Source organism: Scyliorhinus canicula, chromosome 15, assembly GCF_902713615.1.
Source record: "Scyliorhinus canicula chromosome 15, sScyCan1.1, whole genome shotgun sequence".
Lineage (NCBI taxonomy): Eukaryota > Metazoa > Chordata > Chondrichthyes > Carcharhiniformes > Scyliorhinidae > Scyliorhinus > Scyliorhinus canicula.
Genome location: NC_052160.1, coordinates 132,140,536 through 132,163,636, shown reverse-complemented (window position 1 = coordinate 132,163,636; position 23,101 = coordinate 132,140,536). Strand labels below are relative to the sequence as shown.

General features: G+C 49.0%; 2 protein-coding genes across 2 annotated transcripts in view; one reads left to right on the top strand and one right to left on the bottom strand.

The window, feature by feature from the left end:
- LOC119978124 (major facilitator superfamily domain-containing protein 4A-like) overlaps positions 1 to 4,774 on the top strand; it is a 64,493-nt gene extending 59,719 nt beyond the window's left edge. Inside the window, exons 9-10 of the mRNA XM_038819529.1 lie at positions 3,151 to 3,274; positions 4,146 to 4,774. Of these exons, the coding sequence (XP_038675457.1) occupies positions 3,151 to 3,274; positions 4,146 to 4,198 (177 nt within the window). The 3' untranslated portion in view covers positions 4,199 to 4,774. The remainder of the gene's footprint in view (positions 1 to 3,150; positions 3,275 to 4,145) is intronic.
- Positions 1 to 23,101, bottom strand: part of LOC119978126 (ETS domain-containing protein Elk-4-like) — a 133,048-nt gene that overhangs the window by 30,285 nt on the left and 79,662 nt on the right. The gene's annotated exons all lie outside the window — the stretch shown is intronic.

The following is a 23,101-nucleotide window of genomic DNA, read 5'->3' as shown; positions in this document are numbered from 1 at the left end:
GTTTTTAAAAGAAAATAGAATCACGTCTGACCAACTTAACGGCCTTTCCTGAATGCAACCTAAAGAAATACAACAGATCGATTTACAAAAGGCATTTAATAAGGTGCCATTTTGCAGGCTTATGACACAGTGCTGAAATCAGAGTAGTTTTTATTGGGTGTATTTCCAAATAGAGGAATGGGGCGGGATTTTCCGCTTGCCGACACCGATTTTGTAACCGGCGATCAGGCGGAGAATTCCTTTTGACCGAATTGGGGGCGGTGCCTGTTTTCGGGAACCCGGCGTGACGGCTACAGACTGTGTCCAGCACCGCCAGGGGCGGGAGCCGTGCCGCTGGCTGCCGAGTCTTTGGTGAGGGCTGGGGGGGACTGGTGGGTGGTGGCCGCAGGCGGCGAGGCAGGGGGGGGGGGGGGGGGGCACTACCTGGCAGGTTGGGTCCGCGCAGACCGGCGCCATGTTGTACAGTGCGACCGCTGCAGGTCGTCGCCGCGCACATGCGCGGGCACGGACCCGCCAATTCTCTAGCCGTTTATTTCATGACGGCCGTGCATTTCAAGTGGCGCAGCTGCTAGACCCTCACCGGTCAGAGGGTCGGTGTTGGGACTTCACTGATTTTTTTTCATCGTAGAACTGGACGCTACCCCCCGGACATAGCCTCAATATCGGAGAATCCAGCCCATGGTGTTCCCAAGGATAGAGTTTCCAAACCATCCCCACATCATCATGGAGAAAACACAGGAGAAAATTCACAGGAGCATGAAAAAAGATCAGAGATGTGGGGGGGGGGGGGGGGGATAAAACAATTTGAACATCAGTCAACAATTACCCCCAATAGATAATCAACAGTCTAGTTGGCATAGGAGTGCAAAGCACCATAAAGATAAACAGGTTGAACTATGAATAGCAGGAGTTTAGGGCCATGACATCAGGATAAAACATGCTGAAACCTCCTGGAATATGTCCAACCAGAGTTGGTATCACTACCCAGGGATTGTTGTTGGGGGCCACAGCTCTTAATATTTCCACTTGGATACAAGAATCCAATATCAGAATTTGCAGATGATACAAAAAGTGGGAGTGTGGTTAATGCTGAAGTCAACTATTTTAAGGAGGGTGAAGAACAGTCAGCAGACTGAGCAACCAGAAGGATACAATATAATATGGCAAGCTGAGAAATGTGAGCTGGTACACCTCTGGGGGTCGAGCAGGAGGGAGGAAATAACCATGAAATATGACATTTTAAGGTGAGTCAAGCAGAGATGGGGATTCAAGTATCCTTAAAATGGGTGGACTAGTTAATAAAACTGGAAAAAAACATAGAAGCCAAAGTGTTATTAATTGGGTGTTGAGTTAGAATGGAAAGCATGGGCCATGTTAAACCTCCACTGATCATTGTTAAGGTGGTGGGTGGAGGATTTTCACTAGAACGGAGAAGGGAAGAGAGAGACTTGACAAAGGTGTTCAAAATGTTGAGGGGCTTTGATAGGTTCGGAAATACCTGTCACTATTCACTCCGCTGGCCTTTCCCCATTGGCACTTTAAAAAACAATGGGCGCGCTTCTCCGCAAATCGTAAAGGCTGCCGTGAAACTGGCCGTGTTTCACGGCAGCCTCCGCGCCCCCTCCCGGGACCCGATTCTCCCCCCCCCGGGCGGGGCTAGCAGCGGGGCCCCGTGAAGCACGGCATCGCGGCCTTAGCGACCGTCGCTAAGTCCGCGCGGCAAGCGTCATGCTGGCTGACGAGCACGATGACGTCAGCCACGCATGCGCGGGTTGGATGGCTCCAACCCGCGCATGCGCGGGGCCGTCATCTCCCTCGGCCACCCCGCGGACTGATCCTGCGGGGCGGCGGAGGGAGAAAGAGTGTGTCCGTTACGGACGCACTGCCTGCGATCGGTGGGCACCAATCGTGGGCCCATGCCCCCCTTGGCACGGACGTGGTACGGCCGTGCCAATCGGGGCCCTGGATGCCGAGAACGCCGAGAACGGGCATGTTGCGGCCGTTTTTACGACGGCAGCAAGCAGGTGTGTTTGCTGCCGTAAAAACAGCCGTAAAGGCCTGGGAACTCGGCCCATCGGCCTGGGGGGAATTCATGTTGTGGGGTGGCCGTGGGGGGGGGGGAATAGCGGGAGGGCGTGAAAAATGTCGGGGACGCCCTTCCGCTATTCTCCGACCCGTCGTGGGCAGCGGAGAATCGCGCCCAATCTTTTTCAAGAACTTTTCCAATTTCCTTTAGAAAGTTACACCTTCACCAACCTGCCAGGTTGTGCATTCCATCTTGTGTCTTTGAGTCTTAGAAGAAGAAATTGAATCTAAAACCTTCTGACTAAGAGGTCAGTAGGTTATAGCTGAACTACGCTTATAGCGTTCCAAATCATCACCCGTCACGGCGTAAAAAAATAAATCTCCTCACCGCTCCCTTTAGTTCCTTTGCCAGTTATCTTAGATCCGTGTCCTCTGGTTATTGACTCTCCTGCCAGTGGATACCCTATCCATCATAACCCCTTATTATTTAGAACACCTCTCTTGAGCCTCCTCTTCAACGTCCCTGAAGAGAACAATTCCAGCTTCTCTCTGCATTAGTGAAGGCGTTTATACTTTTAAGGTAATCGCCAAAAAAAGAAGGGCGAGATTCGGAGAAAAGCATTTCATGGCAAAGGTTATTAGAACATGGAAGGGCAACCACATTCAAGATTGGAAGCAGAACGCATGATGGCTTGCAAAGCAGAACTGGATAGCTACCTGAAGAAAACACATTTGAAAGGGGATGGAGAATAGAGTTGGGAGGCGGGGCTAGCTGGCCAGTTCTTTTAGACGGAGAAATGGCCGGAAAGGTCTCCTTTTGTGCTGTCAGGTTCCACTCAGTAACTTTTAACTAACCAACAGAGAGCGAGAGAGAACTGCTGCAGGGCATTCGATGACCTGTTTTACAAACTGCCATGAAGTCCTTTGGGTGACCAATCCACTATTGCCAGTTCACTACTGCATCCCATTGAGGTTGCAAATGTCACTTCCCTGCCCGATTCGGAGCAGGATCCAGAAGCCGAGTGGCCTATCCCTGCTCCTAATTTGTATGTTCCTAATTTGTATGAGCCCATTGACCATCATTTCTTTAACTTTTTGACTAATTCATCTCATGGCTACTTTCAGGTTATTCAGTCTCCTGAAACCGATATCTTCCTGGTGTGTGGGCTAACCTTTGGCTGTCTTGCCCTTCTGTTCTACTTGGTTCTTCTACTGGTGCACAGATTACACAATCATCACAGAATGGCAGGTAAGCAATCATAACTGGGTCAGTAAGGGTACAGTCCTCTGAGGAGGAGAAATTGGTCAGCCCTGAGGAGTTTATTGTACCGATCCCAATCTAGCACTGGGACAGTGTGAACTCCCTGCAAATTTCTGGGGCCTTTTTCCAGCTGCCCTTGATGCGATATAGGATAAAGGAGCAGAATTTTGGATGAACTCTAGTAATGGAAGTTGTCATCAGTCCTCCCAAAACAGCACCCTTACCATAAACCACTCCAACCCGCAGCCCTCACCCACCCACCCCCAGAATGTATCTGAGGTCCTCTGCAAGCAACACGATGGCAGACAATTGATGTCTCAGCCTCTTGGGAAAAGGATGGTGGTGAGTTTTGAGAATTCAACCATCCTTCATGTGAAGAACTGCTTCCTCGTGGAAATCTTACTGGGACTCATAGAATTAACTGTGCAGAAGGAGGCCATTCGGCCCATCGAGTCTGCACCGGCCCTTGGAAAGACCACCCTAACTAAACCCATACCTGCACCCGATCCCCAGACCTCCACCCTCTCCCCGTAACCCCAACCATCCCACTGAGGGCATTTTAGCACAGCCAATTCACCTGACCTGCATATCTTTGGACTGTGGGAGGAAACCGGAGCACCCGGAGGAAACCCACGCAGAGACGGGGAGAACCTGCAGACTCCGCACAGACAGCGACCCGAGCCGGGAATCGAACCTGGGACCCTGGAGCTGTGAAGCAACTGTGCTAACCACTGTGCTGCCATGCTGCCCCCCGGTGAGGCTCGCTGTGCCTGTGTTTTACATTTTTATTCTGTTGGTTCCTGGGCACCACTGACAGAAAGAGACACCACTGATCTTCCAATTGTCTTTGTTTTCTCAGACCCTTCAAAAACAGGCACGATAGAGGAGTCAAAGTTTTCGTACCAGAGCTGAGATTTAGCAAGCGACCAGCCACGATAATGAGCACTACTTCTGAATGGATCTAATGCAATATTGGAACAGACTGATTTTCTGTACTGGCTTTTACAATGGACATTACTGCGGGAAACCCACACGCAGCTGCCCCTACCCTGTTGGAGAAGTGGCAAGGTCGCTTTTGTCTCAGATTCTAGTTAAACTGATGCGCCTCACTGATTTGTTGGGCTGCAATAATCTTCCTAAGAGAATGGACATTGAAGGTGTAAAGTTCCAGAGATCATCTTAATAATCGGCATCATGTGGAACCTGCTTCATGTTTTTTTTTAAAAGTAGAACCGTGTTTTAAACACATTTGATTCTATCAGGTAAATGATTCTTTTTGCTTAACTCTTGTTTTTGTTTTTTTAAAAATTGCCAAATGTGATAAGCGTGAGAATTTGGAGCGTTTTGTTCCAATTTCAGTTACGGTAAAAATGAAGGTCCCAAAAGGGGGGATGCCAGTGTATAAACTCTTTTTTTTTTGCCTGAAATTCCTCTTTCTGCTACTTTACAGAAGATAGCAAGAAGTCTTACAACACCAGGTTAAAGTCCAACAGGTTTGTTTCAAACACGAGCTTTCGGAGCACTGCGGAGGCAGTGCTCTGAAAGCTGGTGTTTGAAACAAACCTGTTGGACTTTAACCTGGTGTTGTAAGACTTCTTGCTGTGCTCGCCCCAGTCCAACACCGGCATCTCCACATTACATAAGATAGTTGAAAGTAAAAGGGTCCACAGACCTCTGTTAAAGCTTATTGATCTTTTGGTGGACGACACGAGCAAGACAGCACTAATCTCTCTTTTCCTAAAAGTCATGGGTGCAGGACTTGAGATGTTGTCTAAAATACCTTAGAGCTTCCCTACCTAACAGCATTGCAGGAGTTCCTTTTGCCACACAGGCTGCAGTGCTCTAAGATGCTCAGATGCAGTGCTCACCAGGCTAAATCGCTGGCTTTTAAAGCAGACCAAGCAGGCCAGCAGCACGGTTCGATTCCCGTACCAGCCTCCCCGGACAGGCGCCGGAATGTGGCGACTAGGGGCTTTTCACAGTAACTTCATTGAAGCCTACTCGTGGCAATAAGCAATTTTCATTTTCATTTCATTTTCATGAAGGTCCACCTCCAGTTCCTTCCGAAGTGCATCTCGGGATGTGCAATAAATGCCAACCTCGGCAGCAGCACCCTGCGGATGAATTAACCAGGTTATGGTTGCAGCTTCCCGCTCCTGAAGAACATTAATTGAGTTGAGTTGAGTTGAGTTTTTACAGCAAGTTTTGTGGCCTTTCCTCTCCTGCCGATGCCAACCCAGTCTTTACCAGGTTTACCAAGTTCAATTTCTTGGCATGGAAGAATGTAAACCAGCAACCTCTGGGCCATCACAGCACAGAGAGAGGAATTTCGGGCAAATCTATTAACTATTTGTAGGTTTATCTTTCATTCTCGCACTGGGGAATGAAGGGGGTGGGGGGGTAGAAGTCTTGTACTTGCACACATAAGCAAGTGCAGTCATTGCTGTTTTGTGGGGAATGCAGCAACTATTTGACGTACACGATGAAATGACTTTATTAATTTATTTTTACTTGGATTGGTTGAGGGAAGAATGTTAGCAAAGGTAGTGGGAGAACATGCAAAATAGGAGCAGGAGAAGCCATTTATCCATTTGAGCTTGCTTCACCATTCAGTAAGACCATGGCTGATTTTCTCCCCTTTTTAAAGGGTAACGAAAGAACATTGTTAAAGGTCACCTGGCCCCTTAACAGGGGAGCTGATATTCTGCAAGCTCCACGAAATAGTGGATCGTCCCTATCCATTCAGAGCCAAGCGTGTTATAACACTTCCTCAACTTCATTTTCTTGCCCTATTCCCCTGATTTACTCAGTATCCAAAAATCTATTGAGCTCAGACTTGGATATTCTCAGTGACTGAGGGCGCGATTCTCCACCCCCCACGACGGGTCAGAGAATAGCGGGAGGGCCTTCCCGACATTTTTCCCATCCTCCCGATATTCTCCCCCCTCCCCCCCCCACGGCCGCCCCACGACACGAATCGCTGCTCGCCATTTTTTTACGGCGAGCAGCGATTCTCCCCTAGCCGATGGGCCGATTTCCCAGGCCTTTACGGCCGTTTTCACGAACTCCAACACACCTGCTATCACAGTTCGTGAAAACGGCCGCAAAGTGCCGTTCTGGAGAACCATGCCACCGATTGGCACGGCCGCACCACGGCCGTGCCAAGGGTGGCATGGGCCCGCGATCGGTGCCCACCGACCGCGGGCAGCGGGTCCGAACCCCGCGCACTCTTTGTTCCTCCGCCGCCCCGCAGGATCAGTCCGCGGGGCGGCTGAGGGACATAATGGCCCGCGCATGCGCGGGTTTCACACATATGCAGGCATGCGCGGCTGACGTCATCGTTTGCGTCAGCCGCCGTTAACCTTGGCGTGCGGGCTTAGCGAACTTCGCTAAGCCCGCGATGCCGAGGTTCACGGGGCCCCGCTGCTAGCCCCGACCGGGGAGCAGAATCGGGTCCCGGGAGGGGGCGCGGAGGCTGCCGTGAAACACGGGCAGTTTCACGGCAGCCTTCACGACTCTCCGCATTTGCGAAGAATCGCGGCCAGAGCATCTGACACAGAGACTTTCATGATTCACAATTCTTTGAGTGTAGAGATTTCGCCTCATCTCAGTCCCACATGACCCACCTCTTATTCTGAGAACTTTTTTCCTCTTCAACAAACGGTGCCAAAGAATCCTTTGTTCCTGCCCACTTCCTGAAGAAAGGTACCTCTGACATGTTGGCACTGTCCCTGTACTGTATTAGAGTGGCTGTCCAGGTGAGGTGCTCAAAGTCCTGCCTTGAGCTTGAAAGAGAAGGGAGGGTGTTAAACATAAAGCCCTGACAGCCAACCCGTCATCACCTGGTGGGCTAAGAATGGAGGTCCGATGACATTCAGGGCAGAGACTCAGAAGAATCCTGGGCCATGTGGGAGTGGGTGGGGAGGTGGAGGATGGCTTGCATCTCATCTCTTCCCCCCCCACCCCCCCCCCACCCCCACCCCCCCCCCCACCCCCCCCCCCACCCCCCCCCCCCCACCCCCCCCCCCCACCCCCCCCACCCCCCCCCCCACCCCCCCCACCCACCCCCCACCCCCCCCCACCCCCCCACCCCCCCCACCCACCCCCCACCCCCCCCACCCCCCCACCCCCCCCCCCCCCACCCCCCCCCCCCCACCCCCCCCCCCACCCCCCCCCCACCCCCCCCACCCCCCCCACCCCCCCCCACCCCCCCCCCCCCCACCCCCTTCCCCACCCCCACCCCCCACCCCCCCCCCCCCCACCCCCACCCCCCCCCCCACCCCCCCCCCCCCACCCCCACCACCCCCCCCCCCCCCCCCCCCCCCACCAGAGTAGTTTTGGTATCCTCTTTCCCGGAGAGCGGTGGAGGCAGGGTCACTGAATATTTTTAAGGCAGAGGCAGATAGATTCTTGACTGACAAGGGGGGGTCATAGATTAGCGGGGCCAAGTGGAATGTGGAGCTGAGGGCACAATCGGATCAGCTGTGATGTTGTTGAACGGGGGAAATGTGATCGGGAGGCCAAATGATTCACAGATTTGCATGTTTATGTGATGCACAATGACGCTCATTTAGAGAGCTGCCAAGGGATATTGTTAGTTGATCAACGTAGCGATGTCTATTTGTGTCCTAACTCCAGTTGACAGTTGTAGCTCAGCACTCTCGTTTCTGAGCCAGAGAGTTGTGGGCCCTCGTCCCATCCCAGGGTACAAATTCAGGGCTGACACTCCAGTGCAATAGTGAGGGGGTGCTGCACTGTCTGAAGTGCTGCCTTTTAGCAGAGATATCAAGGTGAGACTCGACCCATTTTGTGCCAAGGCACTGTTTCGAAGAAGGGCAGGGGAGGGGAGGTTTCCTGGGCCAACGTTTATCCCGAAATTCAACATTTCCCAATAAACCCCAGATTAGCTGGCCATGATCACATTGCTTGTGAGATCTTGCTGCATGTGGATTGGCTGCCTCACTACAATAATGACTACACTTTAAAAGCACTTAATTGGCTGTGAAGCACTTTGGGATGTCTTGATGTGAAAGGCACACCATAAGTGCAAATCTTTCTTTCTTCCTAATGACTGGGTTCCACAATTAATTTATTAGCCACCAATCTGCCTCACTCGGCACAATAAGCTAACTGGAAGAGTGGCAGCCTGGTTAGAATGATTTACTGGTGCAGATGGGCTGTCACAGAGTACCCTATACTCTGACAGTTGCTTGAGGAAAGGCTTCTACATGATTCTTTGGCGGTCACCTCATTATACATCCAGTAATGTGTGAATACCACCAGAGAAAATATACCTTCCAGGACACTCGAATAATGTAACCTTTTTTTTATTCTTTAACCTGTGCAGTGTTGCAAAAAATTGTGATTTGACTTTATTTTGCCTTGTAGACTGAAGAGGAGATGCTTTATGTGTTTTTGTTATTTAAAAATGTCCTTTATGAGAATTTGATTGAATGTATTTCGAAGGTCGGACTTTAATTAGCCGATTAATCAGTGCACCTGGACTCAGACTGTGTCTGTGTTCTGACAACTAAAGAAATGTTAGATAATATATTAAAGATACAATGAAATTCCATTCAGTTTTATCTCTTTTGTATAAATTTATATCTTCAACTTTAAAAAAAATAAATTTAGAGTACCCAATTCATTTTTTCCAATTAAGGGGCAATTTTAGCGTGTTCAATCCACATACCCTGCACATCTTTGGGTTGTGGGGGCGAACCCCACGCAAACACAGGGAGAATGTGCAACCTCCACACGGACAGTGACCCAGAGCTGGGATCAAACCTGGGACCTTGGCGCCGTGAGACTGCAGTGCTAACCACTGCGTCACCGTACTGCCCTTATATCTTCAACTTTTAATCACAAGATCAGTTTAGATGATGAAGATATTTTGGACTATTTGATCTCATTCCTTCATGATGCCAACTCTCCAATCCAAAACCTTGCATCCCAAACCTTCCAAGACAACTTTTCCATCCCAACCCTTCCATTCCAAACCACCAATCCCATCCCTTTTCATCCCAGCACTTCCATTCGCACCTTCCCTTTCCTATCCTTCCACACCAAATTCTCATTATACCGTCCATTTGTATTCTTCCTGACCACCCTGATCAGTCTCTGTGTATTGGAACGCTACCCGATGCATTTCCTGAAGTTGGCCGCTACAACCCTGAACCTGTGGCCATTGTTCTGGAATGAAGTGAAAGCTGTGTCCTGGGCTTACATTGACAATCCCATTAAGGAGCTCATACATCCTCTGGGATGTCTCTGAATAAGGGATAACCACATACTGGGCACAATTCTTCCAAAAGGAAACAAAGTCCCATAGCGAGCACGTTCAGCTGCGTTTCCTGGAGCTCGCAGTGCCAAGAAACACATGGCTATTCAACACGACCCGTGTTGTATAAGGGGCTTGAACGGGTAACGCACGGCCAAGGCCACACATGGCCCGTTTGGTATGCTGGGGAGAGCCACTCAACGGAACTCCCCATTGTAGCGAGAGACATTTTAAAATGGCGTCCCAATCGCTGAGGCAATCAAAGCGATCCCCGACCTCCCCCAAGCCTGAACACGTTATGGGAGGGTCCGTGGCACACCCGTACCCCCAGGGCACCCCCAGCCCAATCACACATGCAAACAATGCCAGCAGTGCTGGGCTGGCACCATCAGGGTGCCTAGATGGCACAAGTAGTGCTAGAGCACCAGTCTGCCCAAAGGACATTTAGCTAAGGGCCTTCGATCCCCTAGGACTTCCCCACAAGTGCCACTCTATCTGGTCCCCATTTGTGGGGACCAATGCTGAATGGCGCACACTCAAGGTCTCTGAGGCAAAGGGGTTGAATCTCAAAGCCGCAGGTACCTCAGGGATCTGCACATTAGAGTGAGGCTAGCTGTCCCGCTCTAATATGCAGATTTGCCAAAAAAAGTGATCTCGCCCACAATGCACGAGATTTACATCACAATGTCTCGCATTGGATCTCACGAGGCGTTGCTAGTCAGGTAGAACCCGGGAGCTGGATCTCCCGGCTTTTATCGGGCATGCTGCGCAGCAACCAGCTGCTTTTCCAGCAGAACGTTCATATGTGTTTGTGTGTGTTCATGTCTATACAATTAGTGATTCCATTACCAGTGGTTAATATGTGGACGCAAGGCTTATAAAGTCTCTGGAAAAATTCCTGTCTCCCAGAGTCACTTCATCGTTCCATAGCCATGTCGGCAGCAGGGAAGTCAGGAGGTTTAATTGGATAACTGCACAGCAGCACACAAAGGCCAAAATTCGCCAGCCGTTGGCGTTCCCATTTCCTGCTGGCATCGCCCCCACGAGATTCCCGGCGATGTGGAAACTCCATTGACAAGCGGCGAGAGTGGAGAGTCCCGCCATCAGCAAATGCCGCCAGTGAATGAACGGGGCTGGGGAAGCGGAGAATCCCATCCATAGCTCAGGATCTGCTTGTACGGTTTGGTGTAGCGGAATTTTCTCCTTCCAGAATATCTAGTCGGTAACCTCACATTTCCCATTCTTACTCTCGGGTGAAGCTCCAGTTAAAGCCAAACTTTGGTATCCATCACTAGGCTGAGGGTTCTCCTTTGCACCTTCCCACCCCATCCACGCTCCTTACCCTTCTCAACCTTTCTGCAGCTTTCGCACAGTTGATCACAACATCCTCCTCCTACACCTCTCCATCATGGAACTGCCCTGGCCTGGTTCCATTCTTAGGTATCTCATCCTAGCCCGCCTCCTTTTCCTGCTCCTGTACCATTACCTCGAGTGTCCCCCAAGGATCAAATCCTTGGCTCCCTCCTAGATCTATCTACATGCTGCCCCCTAGCAACACCATCCAGAAGCACAGAGTTGCTTTCCATTTATACATCCTACCTCATTACCACCTCTCTCACATCCTGGTCTGTTGCTGAAAGATCAGACAGCTTCTCTGACATCGGGCACTGGGTGGGCAGAAATTTCTTACAATTGAATATTGGGAAGTCTGGAGGCTTCAGTCCCAGCTCCAAACTTTGTTATAAGAACATAAGAACTAGGAGCGGGCGTAGGCCATCTGGCCCTTCGAGCCTGCTCCGCCATTCAATGAGATCATGGCTGATCTTTTGTGGACTCAGCTCCACTTTCCGGCCCGAACACCATAACCCTTAATCCCTTTATTCTTGAAAAAACTATCTATCTTTCCCTTAAAAACATTTAATGAAGGAGCCTCAACTGCTTCACTGGGCAAGGAAATCCATAGATTCACAACCCTTTGGGTGAAGAAGTTCCTCCTAAACTCAGTCCTAAATCTACTTCCTCTTATTTTGAGGCTATGCCCCCGAGTTCTGCTTTCACCCGCCAGTGGAAACAACCTGCCCACATCTATCCTATCTATTCCCCCCCCTTATCCTTCTAAATTCCAACGAGTACAGTCCCAGTTTACTCAACCTCTCCTCATAATCCAATTTACAGTGCAGAAGGAGGCCATTCGGCCCATCGAGTCTGCACTGGCTCTTGGTAAGAGCACCCCATCCAAGCCCACATCGCCACCCTATCTCCGTAACCCAGTAACCCCAGCTAACCTTTTTTGGACACTAAGGGCAATTTATCATGGCCAATCCAACTAGCCTGCATATCTTTGGACTGTGGGAGGAAACCAGAGCACACAGACACGGGGAGAACGTGCAGACTCCATACAGTCAGTGACCCAAGCCGGGAATCGAACCTGGGACCCTGGAGCTGTGAAGCAACTGTGCTACCGTGCTGTCCTAAAGCTGTCCCCAAGCTGATGACCCCATTCCTCCTCTTGGGAAATAGTTTGAGAGTAAACAAGTATGGTGGCTCGCGTTACACTGGAGACTTCCAGAAGCTAAAGGTAAAACTGAAAGGCAAAGACAGTTAAGTAACAGGTACAGAACACAATTTAACAGGTTTTAACACATAGCCTCCAGGGTCCACATTGCCAATGCCTTGCTCCCAGTGCCCCATGCAACTCCCTACTGCCCAAGGTTCTCACACTCCAGCCTGACTGGCTCCCAAGCCAGTCACATGGTCTATCGAGCCCACAACCAGATTTTTTTTAAAACTTGGATGTCACGGTAGTACATTGGTTAGCACTGTTGCTTCAAAGCGCCAGCGTCCCAGGTTTGATTCCCGGCTTGGGTCACTGTCTGTGCGGAGTCTGCACAATCTCCCCGTGTCTGCGTGGGTTTCGTCCGGGTGCTCCGGTTTCCTCCCACAAGTCCCGAAAGACGTGCAGTTAGGTAATTTGGACATTCTGAATTCTCCCTCCGTGTACCCGAACAGGTTCCGGAATGTGGGCCTTTTCACGGTAACTTCATTGCAGCATTAATGTAAGTCTACTTGTGACAATAAATATTATTATTTGGAGTTGAGATGAGCTTTCAACTTCACATCCACACCACCTTTCCGCCATTGCTCTATCCTGCCCCCCCCCCCCCCCCCCCCCCCCCCCCCACCCCAACCCCCAGCTCATCTGCTGTTGATATTCTCGTTCATGTCTGTGTTAGCTCTGGCCCTGTGTATTCCAATGCACTATTGACTCATCGCCCATATTCTACCCTCCGTAAACTCAAGGTCATTCAAAACTCTGCCTGACGTGTTCATAGTTCCATTCATCTATCGCACCTGTGCTTAATTCCCAATTAAAATTCTCATCCTTGTTTTCAAACCAATCTATGTCCTTGCTCCTCCCTATCTTTGCGGCCATCCAAAATTCTTGGCCGGGATTCTCTGTCCTGCCAGCCGGCCAATGGGGTTTCCTATTGTGGGCAGCCCAACGCCGTCGGGAAATCCCCGGGCTTGGGTGCGCTGCCGGCGCATCGGAGAATCTCACCAGCGGAGAATCCAACCCCGTATGTCTATGTCTTAATTTGCACCAAGTCCCTTTCACCCAGTACCCCGCGTGCGCACTGGCCTGAATTGGATTCCAGTCAAGCAACGTATTGATTTTAAAATTCTCAGCCTTGTTCTCAAATTCCCCAGGGGCTCACCCCTCCCCATTTCTGTAACTTCCTCCCTTCCAATACCTCCCTGAGATATCTGTGCTCATCCAATTCTGGCTTTCCGTGCATCCTGGATTTAATCGCTCCATCATTGTTGGCTACACTTTAAGTTGCCTGGCCCCTACTTTCTGGAATTCCCTCTCCCTGAACATCTTTGCCTCCCTATAATAAAAGCTAAATACTGCAGATGCTGGAAACCTGAAATAAAAACAGAAAGTGCTGGAAAAACTCCGTGAGTCTGGCGGCACCTGTGAGATCCCGTTGACAATGGCGGGAGCGGTAGATGGCGGACTGCCTTCATCGCCGAAAAACATGGGGCATGCTGGTGGGGAAACCCCACCCTAATGTTTTCATCTTTACCTCTCCTTCGCCCTTAAGATGCTCCTTAAAACCTACCTCTTTGACCAAGTCTTTGGCTGTTTGCTCTAAAATCGCCTTGTGTGGCTCAATGTTTAATTCTGCTGCATAACCCTCCTGTGAAGAACCCCAGGACGTTTTATTGCATTAAACACACTGTATAAATTGAATTTGTCGTTATTATTGTTACCGGCAATTATGTTGTAATTCGCGTTCGCATGTGAACATTCTGTTCCTCGGCTCCTCTTGTGTATGTGCAGTGTTTTGCAGATGCACACCGAGTGTAGTCTTTTGAAAATACATCTGTATTATATTTGCATACTCGAATCAACCTACTGTGATCACCCAATTTAGTTTGGTCAGTAATGAGGGAAAGTAATCCCTTGCTGCATTTCCCACACTCTTTCCCAGTTAAACCAGCCTCTGCTGTCAGTTAGGAGACATGTCTGTCATTAGGGCTGAGGTTACCTGCTACCATTCCCCTGCACAGTTAAAACCGCTGCCCTAACGATGAATTGCCCGCACTGTGGCTGGTGGTGGTTCTGCCCAGCTCCCTGAGAGGCTGCAGCTATTACAAACAGTTAACCTTCCTAAGGTGGCACCTGATGGCACCGCACGGCCCTACTTTTGTGGGGAAAAAAATACTTCTGGAGGTCAGAAAGGTCACACTTGTGTTTTAGGTTAGTGGGTAGGACAGTGCAATGTTTATGTTGCCGGACCTGTCATTCCTGCAGAACTAGATTAATTATTCCAGAGGATCCCGGTTCAAATCCCATTACAGCAGTTTGATAAGAGTTTTTAAAAACAAAAAATATTTTATCAGTAAAATATAAAGTGACCTCGAAGAAGCCATAGCGTGGTGGCCTCAGGGGTATGTGGAGTAGTGTCCATGTGTGTGTGTGTGTGTGGGGGGGGTGGGGGGGCGGGGCAGGGAGGGGGTGTGGGGGACCCACGATCTTTCTTAAATGTTTAATTGGGGGAACTTTCTACTCATCCAGTGTTTTCTGGCCATTGGGATTTTTTTTCCCTGCTGGCTGTGTGTCCTGGGGCATGGAATGGCCTCAATTGGAATCCACATTGACAAGCGGTGGGAAGATAGAATCCCACCACCAGCGAACGGTGCGTCGCCAAGAAACACGCACCTGGGGGACTGGAGAATCCAGCCCCATATTCCTATAGAAATAAAAACATTGAGCCTTCAGTTTACATATATATATATACTTTAATTCAAATATTCCACAAAAATAGCCACTTTCTTTGATTGTCTACACATTTTGCCAAACCAAATAGTATCAGTTTCCCTTAAGGCTGGGCTCAAATTCTTTTCAGAAAATATATATATTTTATATATATATATATTTATTTAATTGAAATTTTATAATTTCTACAAATCCAACATATTCACCATAAAGAATTGATATCACCATTTCATGATTTTCAAAAGTGAGAACGAGAGGGGGAGAATAATCAATTCACGTAAATAGAACAAGGGTTACAGCCAGTTTCGAGACAGGAACTACCACCTAATAAAGCTGGATGAGGACGTTTGTTATTGAGCTATCCGGCCTCATGAGTGGGCATGTTCACACTACTCAATTTGACCGCAATTATACCTCGCGTGAAAACTACTATTGTGTCAAAACCCATTTCATTTGTCACGGGTGCTGAGACCTGAGAGATACCTCAATTTTCCATGAATTCCACGCCTGGCCATATAAGATAAAGAGTTCAGTTCAATGGAGGAAGTAAGGTTGAATCGATAGATTGAGATCCAAGGGTCACTAATGCTGCAGGAGATCGAATGATACTGTCAGATATGTCCTCAGTTGTAGCTAACATGCTAAGCGAGGGTGGTACACGTGTGAATCAAACATGCACCCACGGCCAACTCTACGGCTAGAACTATTCATGAACTTGAAAAACCGAACTGTACACACTGAGGATCACACTTGGGATCTCCTTGTTCAAAAAGCTTCAGTACTGTCTTAAACTAGATGGTTATATCGACTCCCTTCACCCACTTTCAGTATAGCTCCTGGGTCTCAAACACTGGGTGGGTCATCAGAATATGGCCAGCAAAGGGGCTGTGATTTCCCATCTGACCAATCAATGGGCTACATATTCATTGTTTTCCAATAAGCCTATCATTCCAGACCCCGATGAAGGCTTCGGGCGAAAAGAGTTCCATCCCAGTCTTACCTTTTGGACTTTAGCTGAATTTAACTTTCTTCCACTTTTCTACCAGAAAGTACCAAAGTGGATCAGCTGGCAGCATCTTTGTATCCTCAATCAAATTGCTTTAAGAACAAAACCAAATGACTGAAAAAGAAAATCAGTTATATTATTTTCTTTTTGTCAAATGACATCTTTTTTCTAATGATCCTGCAAAGTATTCCTGAATTCCATTGGAAGTACTTTGTTGGTTATAAGTTCAAAGAAATCAGGAAATTGTGTTTAAAAAGAAATTATGGCACTGGTCCTCGGGTTGAGTCTCTGAGGTGTAGACAGGACAGACTCAGTGAGCCTTCAGGGAGTGAGTTGAGGTGGGTTCTCTCACAATGCAATGGCTGGAAAGCTTGTGATCTTTCATTCAGTTTATCGCCTTGGCTTCAGAGACAGTGCCACCAAGGGCAACACAGCAACTGGGTTTGGAGGGCATGCTTGCTTTGGGACATATATGAGGTGGTTCCATTCTCTGCCTGGGAGAGTGAGCAAAGCTAACTGATAGGAAATGGCTGAGGCCAAGGATTGGAAGGGCTACATTTCACTTATGGCAAAGTGGGTTGGCGCTCTCAGTCCTGCCCATTACTGCCCAACTCTACTATTGCTGACTTGAAGCTTGGAAAAGCCTGAAGCTGGAATCCAGGAGTTGCAAATAGAATCTTTGAGCAACTGTGCCAGTTATTTGGGCTGGATTCTCCGCCGCCGGGATGCTCCGTTTTGCCGGCAGCCCGGGGGTTTCCCGACGGCGTGGGGCTGCCCCACAATGGGAAGCCCCATTGACCAGCTGGCAAAACAGAGCATCCAGCCGGCGTGCTGAAGCAGAAATCTGGCGCGGTGGGACGGAGAATCCAGCCCTTGAACTTTACTGCTGTGCTCCCAATGCCCGGGGCATTTGGGGCAGGTGACGGGCATCATCTCCACCATATCACCCTCACTGAACGCAGATATGTAAAACAAATAAAGCAGAGGCTGTAGGTAGGAATGTACAAGATGAGTTCACTCTCTTACAGGCCACCATATTTCCAGATGCATAAGACACTTATCCCCATCCGTCTTGAGATTCTCAAAATGCCCCTATTTCAAACACACTAACTGGCCCATATTCATGAGGATACACGACACAGGAGCTACAACATTGACTTGTAAACAACACCATGGCTGTATGCTACCATAGAACATAGAACAGTACAGCACAGAACAGGCCCTTCGGCCCTCGATGTTGTGCCGAGCATTGATCACCCTACTCAAACCCATACCTTGGTGGACCTGGATGTGGACAGCTTCAGAGGAGTCTCAGCTCTGCTCAGTGGGCAGAACACTTCTCCCCCGAGTCAGAAGGCTGTAGGCACACATCAGAGGCGTGAGGATGTAATCCTGATTGATGCGCCTAATGCAGTACTGAGCGAGTGCTGCATTATCGGGAGTGCTGCCTTTCAAATGAGGCGTTAAATAAAGACACTGTCAGGTGGATGGAAAAGATTTATTGGGACTATTTCAAAGAAAAACCATAGAGCGGTGATGTTCTCCCAAAACCCTTAGCCACCAGATATCCCACAAAACATCAACTACAACAGATTATTCGGTCATTATGGCATTATTGTTTGTGGGACCTTAATGTGCGATGATTTCTACATTAGAACAGTGAATATATTTCAAATCTAGTTCACTGGCTGAGAGATAACGTGAGCTTGTGAACCTAACTGCAAGTATCAGATTTAGCTCTGTTGATAGCACCCTTGCCTCTGAACTACAAGGCTCTGTGTCCCACTTCAGGGCTTTGATTGCATAGAAATCCAGGCTGAGGCTTCACTGCAGGACTGAGGAAACGCTACACTGTCTGAGGTGCCATCTATCGGGTCAGATGTTAAACCGAGGTCCTGTCTTCCTGTTCAGGTGGATGTCAAAGATCCCGGGATACTATTTTGAAGAGCAAGGGAATTCCTCCCAGTGCCCAGGCCACTATTTATCACAAAAACAGATTACCTGGTCATTACCACATTGTTAACCACATTTATAATTGTCGGTGAAACACGGATGTTAGTCAGTGATAGAACATAGAACAGTACAGCACAGAACAGGCCCTTCGGCCCTCGATGTTGTGCTGAGCATTGTCCGAAACCAAGATCAAGCTATCCCACTCCCTGTCATTCTGGTGTGCTCCATGTGCCTATCCAATAGCCGCTTGAAAATTCCTAAAGTGTCCGACTCCACTATTACAGCAGGCAGTCCATTCCACTCCCTAACCACTCTCTGAGTAAAGAACCTACCTCGGACATCCCTCCTATATCTCCCACCCTGAACCTTATATTTATGCCCCCTTGCTACATCCACCCGAGGAAATAGTCTCTGAACGTCCACTCTATCTATCCCGCTCATCATCTTATAAACCTCTATTAAGTCGCTCCTCATCCTCCTCCGCTCCAAACGGAAAAGCCCGAGCTCCCTCAACCTTTCCTCATAAGACATTTCCTGCAAACCAGGCAGCATCCTGGTAAATCTCCTTTGCACCCTTTCCAATCCTTCCGATAGAGAGGTGACCAGAACTGCACACAATACTCCAAATGTGGTTTCACCAGGGTCATGTATAGTTGCAGCAAAACCCCACAGCTCTTAAACGTAAGCCCCCTGTTAATAAACGCTAACACACTATAGGCCTTCACGGCTCTATCCACTTGAGTGGCAACCTTCAGAAATCTGTGGACATGAACCCCAAGATCTGTCTGTTCCATAGCAGCTGATAGAATTTAAACTCAATCTGGAATTAAAAGATTGTAACCATGAAACCATTGCTGATCACTGTACAAACCCATCTGGTGGACGAATGGCCTTTCGGGAAATAAACCTGCCGGCCTTACCTGGTCTGGCCTATGGGTGACTGCAGGCCCACAGCAATGTGATTGACTCTTTACTGACCTCTGAAATGGCCTAGCAAGTCACTCAGTTCAAGGGCAATTAGAGATGGGCAACAAGTGTTGGCCCAGCCAGTGATCCCCCATCCCAAGAAAGAATAAAATATAAAAATACAGATCAGCCATGGTCTCATTAAATGGCAGAATCGGTTCAAAAGGTTGAAGAGCCTCCTCTTGTCCCTATGTTCAATTGGACCAACTCCTCTGTGAGGTAAATTAACACAGAGCTTAATTTACTTAAGCTAATGTTTGTGATAACAGCACAGAACCTGGTGCAAGTGTATTAAACATTTGTACAAGACCAGTACCGATCTTAATTTGTACCTCAGTATGATAAGGCATCACTTAGATAGGCAGGCAGAGGGACAAGCCAGCTGACTGACCTACAGGCACAGCATGAGACCCAAACTGATTCAACAACAACGTGCATTTATATAGCACCTTTAGCATAATAATGGTGCTTCACAGGCGTGAGATCAGACAAAAATTGAAAGGAACCAAATAAGAGAATATCGTGGGCATGGGTCTAAAGCTTGATCAAAGAGGTAGATTTTAACCAGTGTCTTAAAGGGGAAGAGATGGAGAAGGTGGCGGGGTTTAAGGAGGGAATTGCCAATGGCTCTTACTTTTTTAGAGGGGGGAGGGGGCTCCCAGAGTCAGAATAATAACGTTCGCAAAGCTGCAAGGCAGAAGATGAAAAAAAGTGAGTTAGAAAAATAACTGAGTGGGAAGACAGACAGCAACAAAAGAAAATAAATAGATGCAAAGAATGGGACCGTGTTTTTTCTGATGTGCTTTTCATAAGTTCTGTGGTGGTGACTCAGCATCTTGCAGGGCTAGACTTGATTTAATGCGAGCGGGGTTAAGGGAGAGATCGAGGAGGATTCACATTCCTCCCACACTGAAACTATTTTCATTTCAGAGAATGAGTCAGCCCTTGGCATTTTCACCATACTCCAACTCAATGCCACCAGAATGAGAACTCGCTGACACTAACGCCTCCTTCCACTGACAGATTTCGATATTCACTCACAGAATGTGGGCGTCACGCGCAGGACGTTGGCATTTATTGCCCATCACTGATACACCGGAGCGGTCTGTCAGTTTGCATCAAAGGGCAATTAAGAGTCAGCCACTTCAGCATGGGACTGGAGTCACGTACAGGCCCAGAGCAGGTTCCTTTCCAAAAAGGACACCAGGGAACCCACTAGACTCTTAAAATCAATCCTCCCGTTTTCAGTCACTTTTATGATGCCAGGGCCGAGAGTCTCTGGTCCTCCACCCATGTGTTTCTCGGTGGCGGGATTTTCTCTTCCTGCCATTTGTCAATGGAATTTCCCATTGAAACCACCCTACACCGCCCGGAAACCCATGGGCCGGGGTGCGCTGCCAGCGGGAACGGCGAATCCAGACAACCGTAGAATTCCACCCCAGGGGCGGGATTCTCCCAGTCGGTGGCAGAGTGTCCACGCCGTCGGAAACGCCGTCGCGTTTCATGAGGATGTGAACAGGCCGCTGCGAGTACCGATTCTGGCCCCGACAGGAGGCCAACACAGCGTTGGGGCGGTTCACACTGCTCCAGCCTCCAATCCAGCGTGAACTGTGTGCCGCACCAACCCGCGCCTGTGCAGTGGCGCCGGCGTCAACGAGGACATGCGCGGTGGCCTCCATCAACGTGCCAGCCCCGACGCATGTCCTCGTTGATGCCGGCGTTCAGGGGCCGGTACGTGCAAAAATAGGCCCGGGGAGTGAGAGGCCGGCCCGCCGATCAGTGGGTCCCGATCACAGGCCAGGCCTCATCGGAGGCCCCACCCCCCCTGGGACAGAGGCCCCCCCCCCCCGGGAACAGAGCCCCCCCCCCCCGGGATAGAGCCCCTTCCCCCCCCCCCGGGACAGAGCCCCCTCCGACCCTGCGCGCAGAGTTGCCGCCAGCTGCGACCAGGTGTGGACGGCGCCGGCGGGACTCTGCCTTTTCAGAGCAGCCGCTCGGCCCATCCGGGCCGGAGAATCGGCAGCCCCCAACCGGCGCCGTGCCAAACGCACCAGCATCGCGGCAGCGTGGCACAGTTGCGGGGATTCTCCCGCCCGGCGCGGGGCTGGGAGAATCCCGCCCCAGACCTTTCATTCTCCCCTTCGTTAATTGAATTCAAATTCCCAAATCCACGGCAGGATTAGTATTCATTGTTTACTTGCTGCATTAGCCCAGGTCTCTGGATTGTTAGTCCAGTAATGTAACTACTGCACCGCAGTGCCCCACCCATCAGGTCAGCCATGGGGCAGAGGAGTTTGGGTCAGGGTGCACGGAAGGCTGCAATGACTCACTTTCCTAAGGCCCCGTAGAGCAGAAACCAACCGAGGTTTACAAGAATGGGGGAAGAAGGAGAGGTTAAACTCGTGGCAGTGGTTAGCAAACACTAAACTTGGATTTTTTAATGCTTTCTGGATTATGAATAAGAGTGAAAGCTATAGAAATCAATGAGTTCCACCACCTTGGAATGAATGAATAATGCAGGAGTGAGATGAGCTTTCATTTCAATGGGGATTTCAGTTCAAACAAATTCACCCTGCCTCAGCTCATCTGTAATGAGCTCTCATACCTTAAGTTCCTCAAGACACTAACCGACCTGCCATCTTCCACACTCCGTGACTCTGGGACTGGAAGATCCCGCTGGAGGGCCGCCTCTGCCACTGGAAAACACGCGACCGGTTGTGCAGAAAATCCACCTATGGTCTCGTCCCCCCCCCCCCCCCCCCCCCATCTCTGTGAATTCCTCCAGCCCGACATCCCTGCAAGATCCCTGAACTCCTCCAATCCTAGCTTGCACATTCTCCATTCTAATTGCTCCATCGTTGATAGTCATGCATTCAGCCACCTGGACCCAAAGCTCTGAAATAGGCTGTATATAAATGTAAGTTGTCACTGCTGAATCAGCTTAACTGTATCAGTTCAGATCAAAAACCATCTTGACATGTGCAGGTAGAATTTCAAATCTGAAGCGGAGGTCAGGAATTTCCAGCTTTGGAAAGAAAGATCTTGCATTTAAAAAGTGCCTTCCACATCCTCAAGGCATTCCAAAGCATTTCACTGCCACTCGTTATATTTTAAAGTTGTCACTCTTGCCACAGATGCAACGCAGCAGTGAATTAGCACGCCGCGAGATCCTGAAACTGCCAACCGATACATTGTCAGTTAATCTGATTTTTGTTGATGTTGGCCGAAGGGTGAATGTTGGCCAGCGCTTCAGCAGCTCTTTTGCGAATAGCACCCGTGTGGACATTTATGTGCACACGGTCATATAGACAGGACCTTGGTTTAATGTCTCACCTGAAATGCCTAATAGTGGGAATGCTGCACGCAATGATTCTGGGTCCAGAATATTTTAACCTCAAGCATTCTCTTAAAATGGCCTATTGTTAAAAATAGCCGCCTCTGGGCTTTCTGTCTTGGCTCCAAATTTAACCAGTTTAGCCAGTGACCCTCGGAGGTTCTTCCATGTGTACATCACATGATTGGCAGTATGTCGCTGTTTCTCTGCTTCACCTCAACCATTTTCTACATACCTATCATTGAATGGCACACTGACATTTTGCAACTGTTTTCCATGCTGATCGCAATATATCAACACCTCTCAAATGTATAACCTCCCCCCCCGCAACTAAGGACAGGCAATAAATATTTACTTTGCCAGAACAATTAAACAAAAGTGACTTCCACCAATCACTTTGAGGGTGATGAGCATCTGGTTTAAACACAGGAGGCACATAAATGCCTCGGGAACATCGAGGAGTAGCGGAAACGATGATATTCATCAGGAATATAAATCATGAAGAGGTTGGGTCTGTTTTCTTTAGAAAGGAGTCTCCGGAGGAAATCACTAAGTATTCCAAGGTTATGAATGACATCCAACAATTCATCGTCTTGTTGCATTGTTTGTGGCAATGAGAGGCTTTGAAATTACAGGGAAATTAGAAACTATGAGCAAGGAGGTAAATATCAAGTGGATCAATTTAACCCAGGACAATTAGTTTGTTTAAATTGCTACTAGAGAGGGCTATTAAAGTGGGTTAAAGGGCTAATTAGATGAAGAATAGGGTTGCTTACTCTGATTGGAAAACTAAAGGTTTCATCACAAGACCTTCCAACTACTCCATCCTCACACTTCACCATTGGTTCCACGATAAATACGTCGACCCTCATTGCTCCCACTTTCCCCATACCAATGGCGAATAGACTCTTCACTGTAAATGATTGGATGATTATTGACAATCAAACTGCCCCTCCCCATCTCTAATTTTTGTTATGTCTATTTGCCTATGA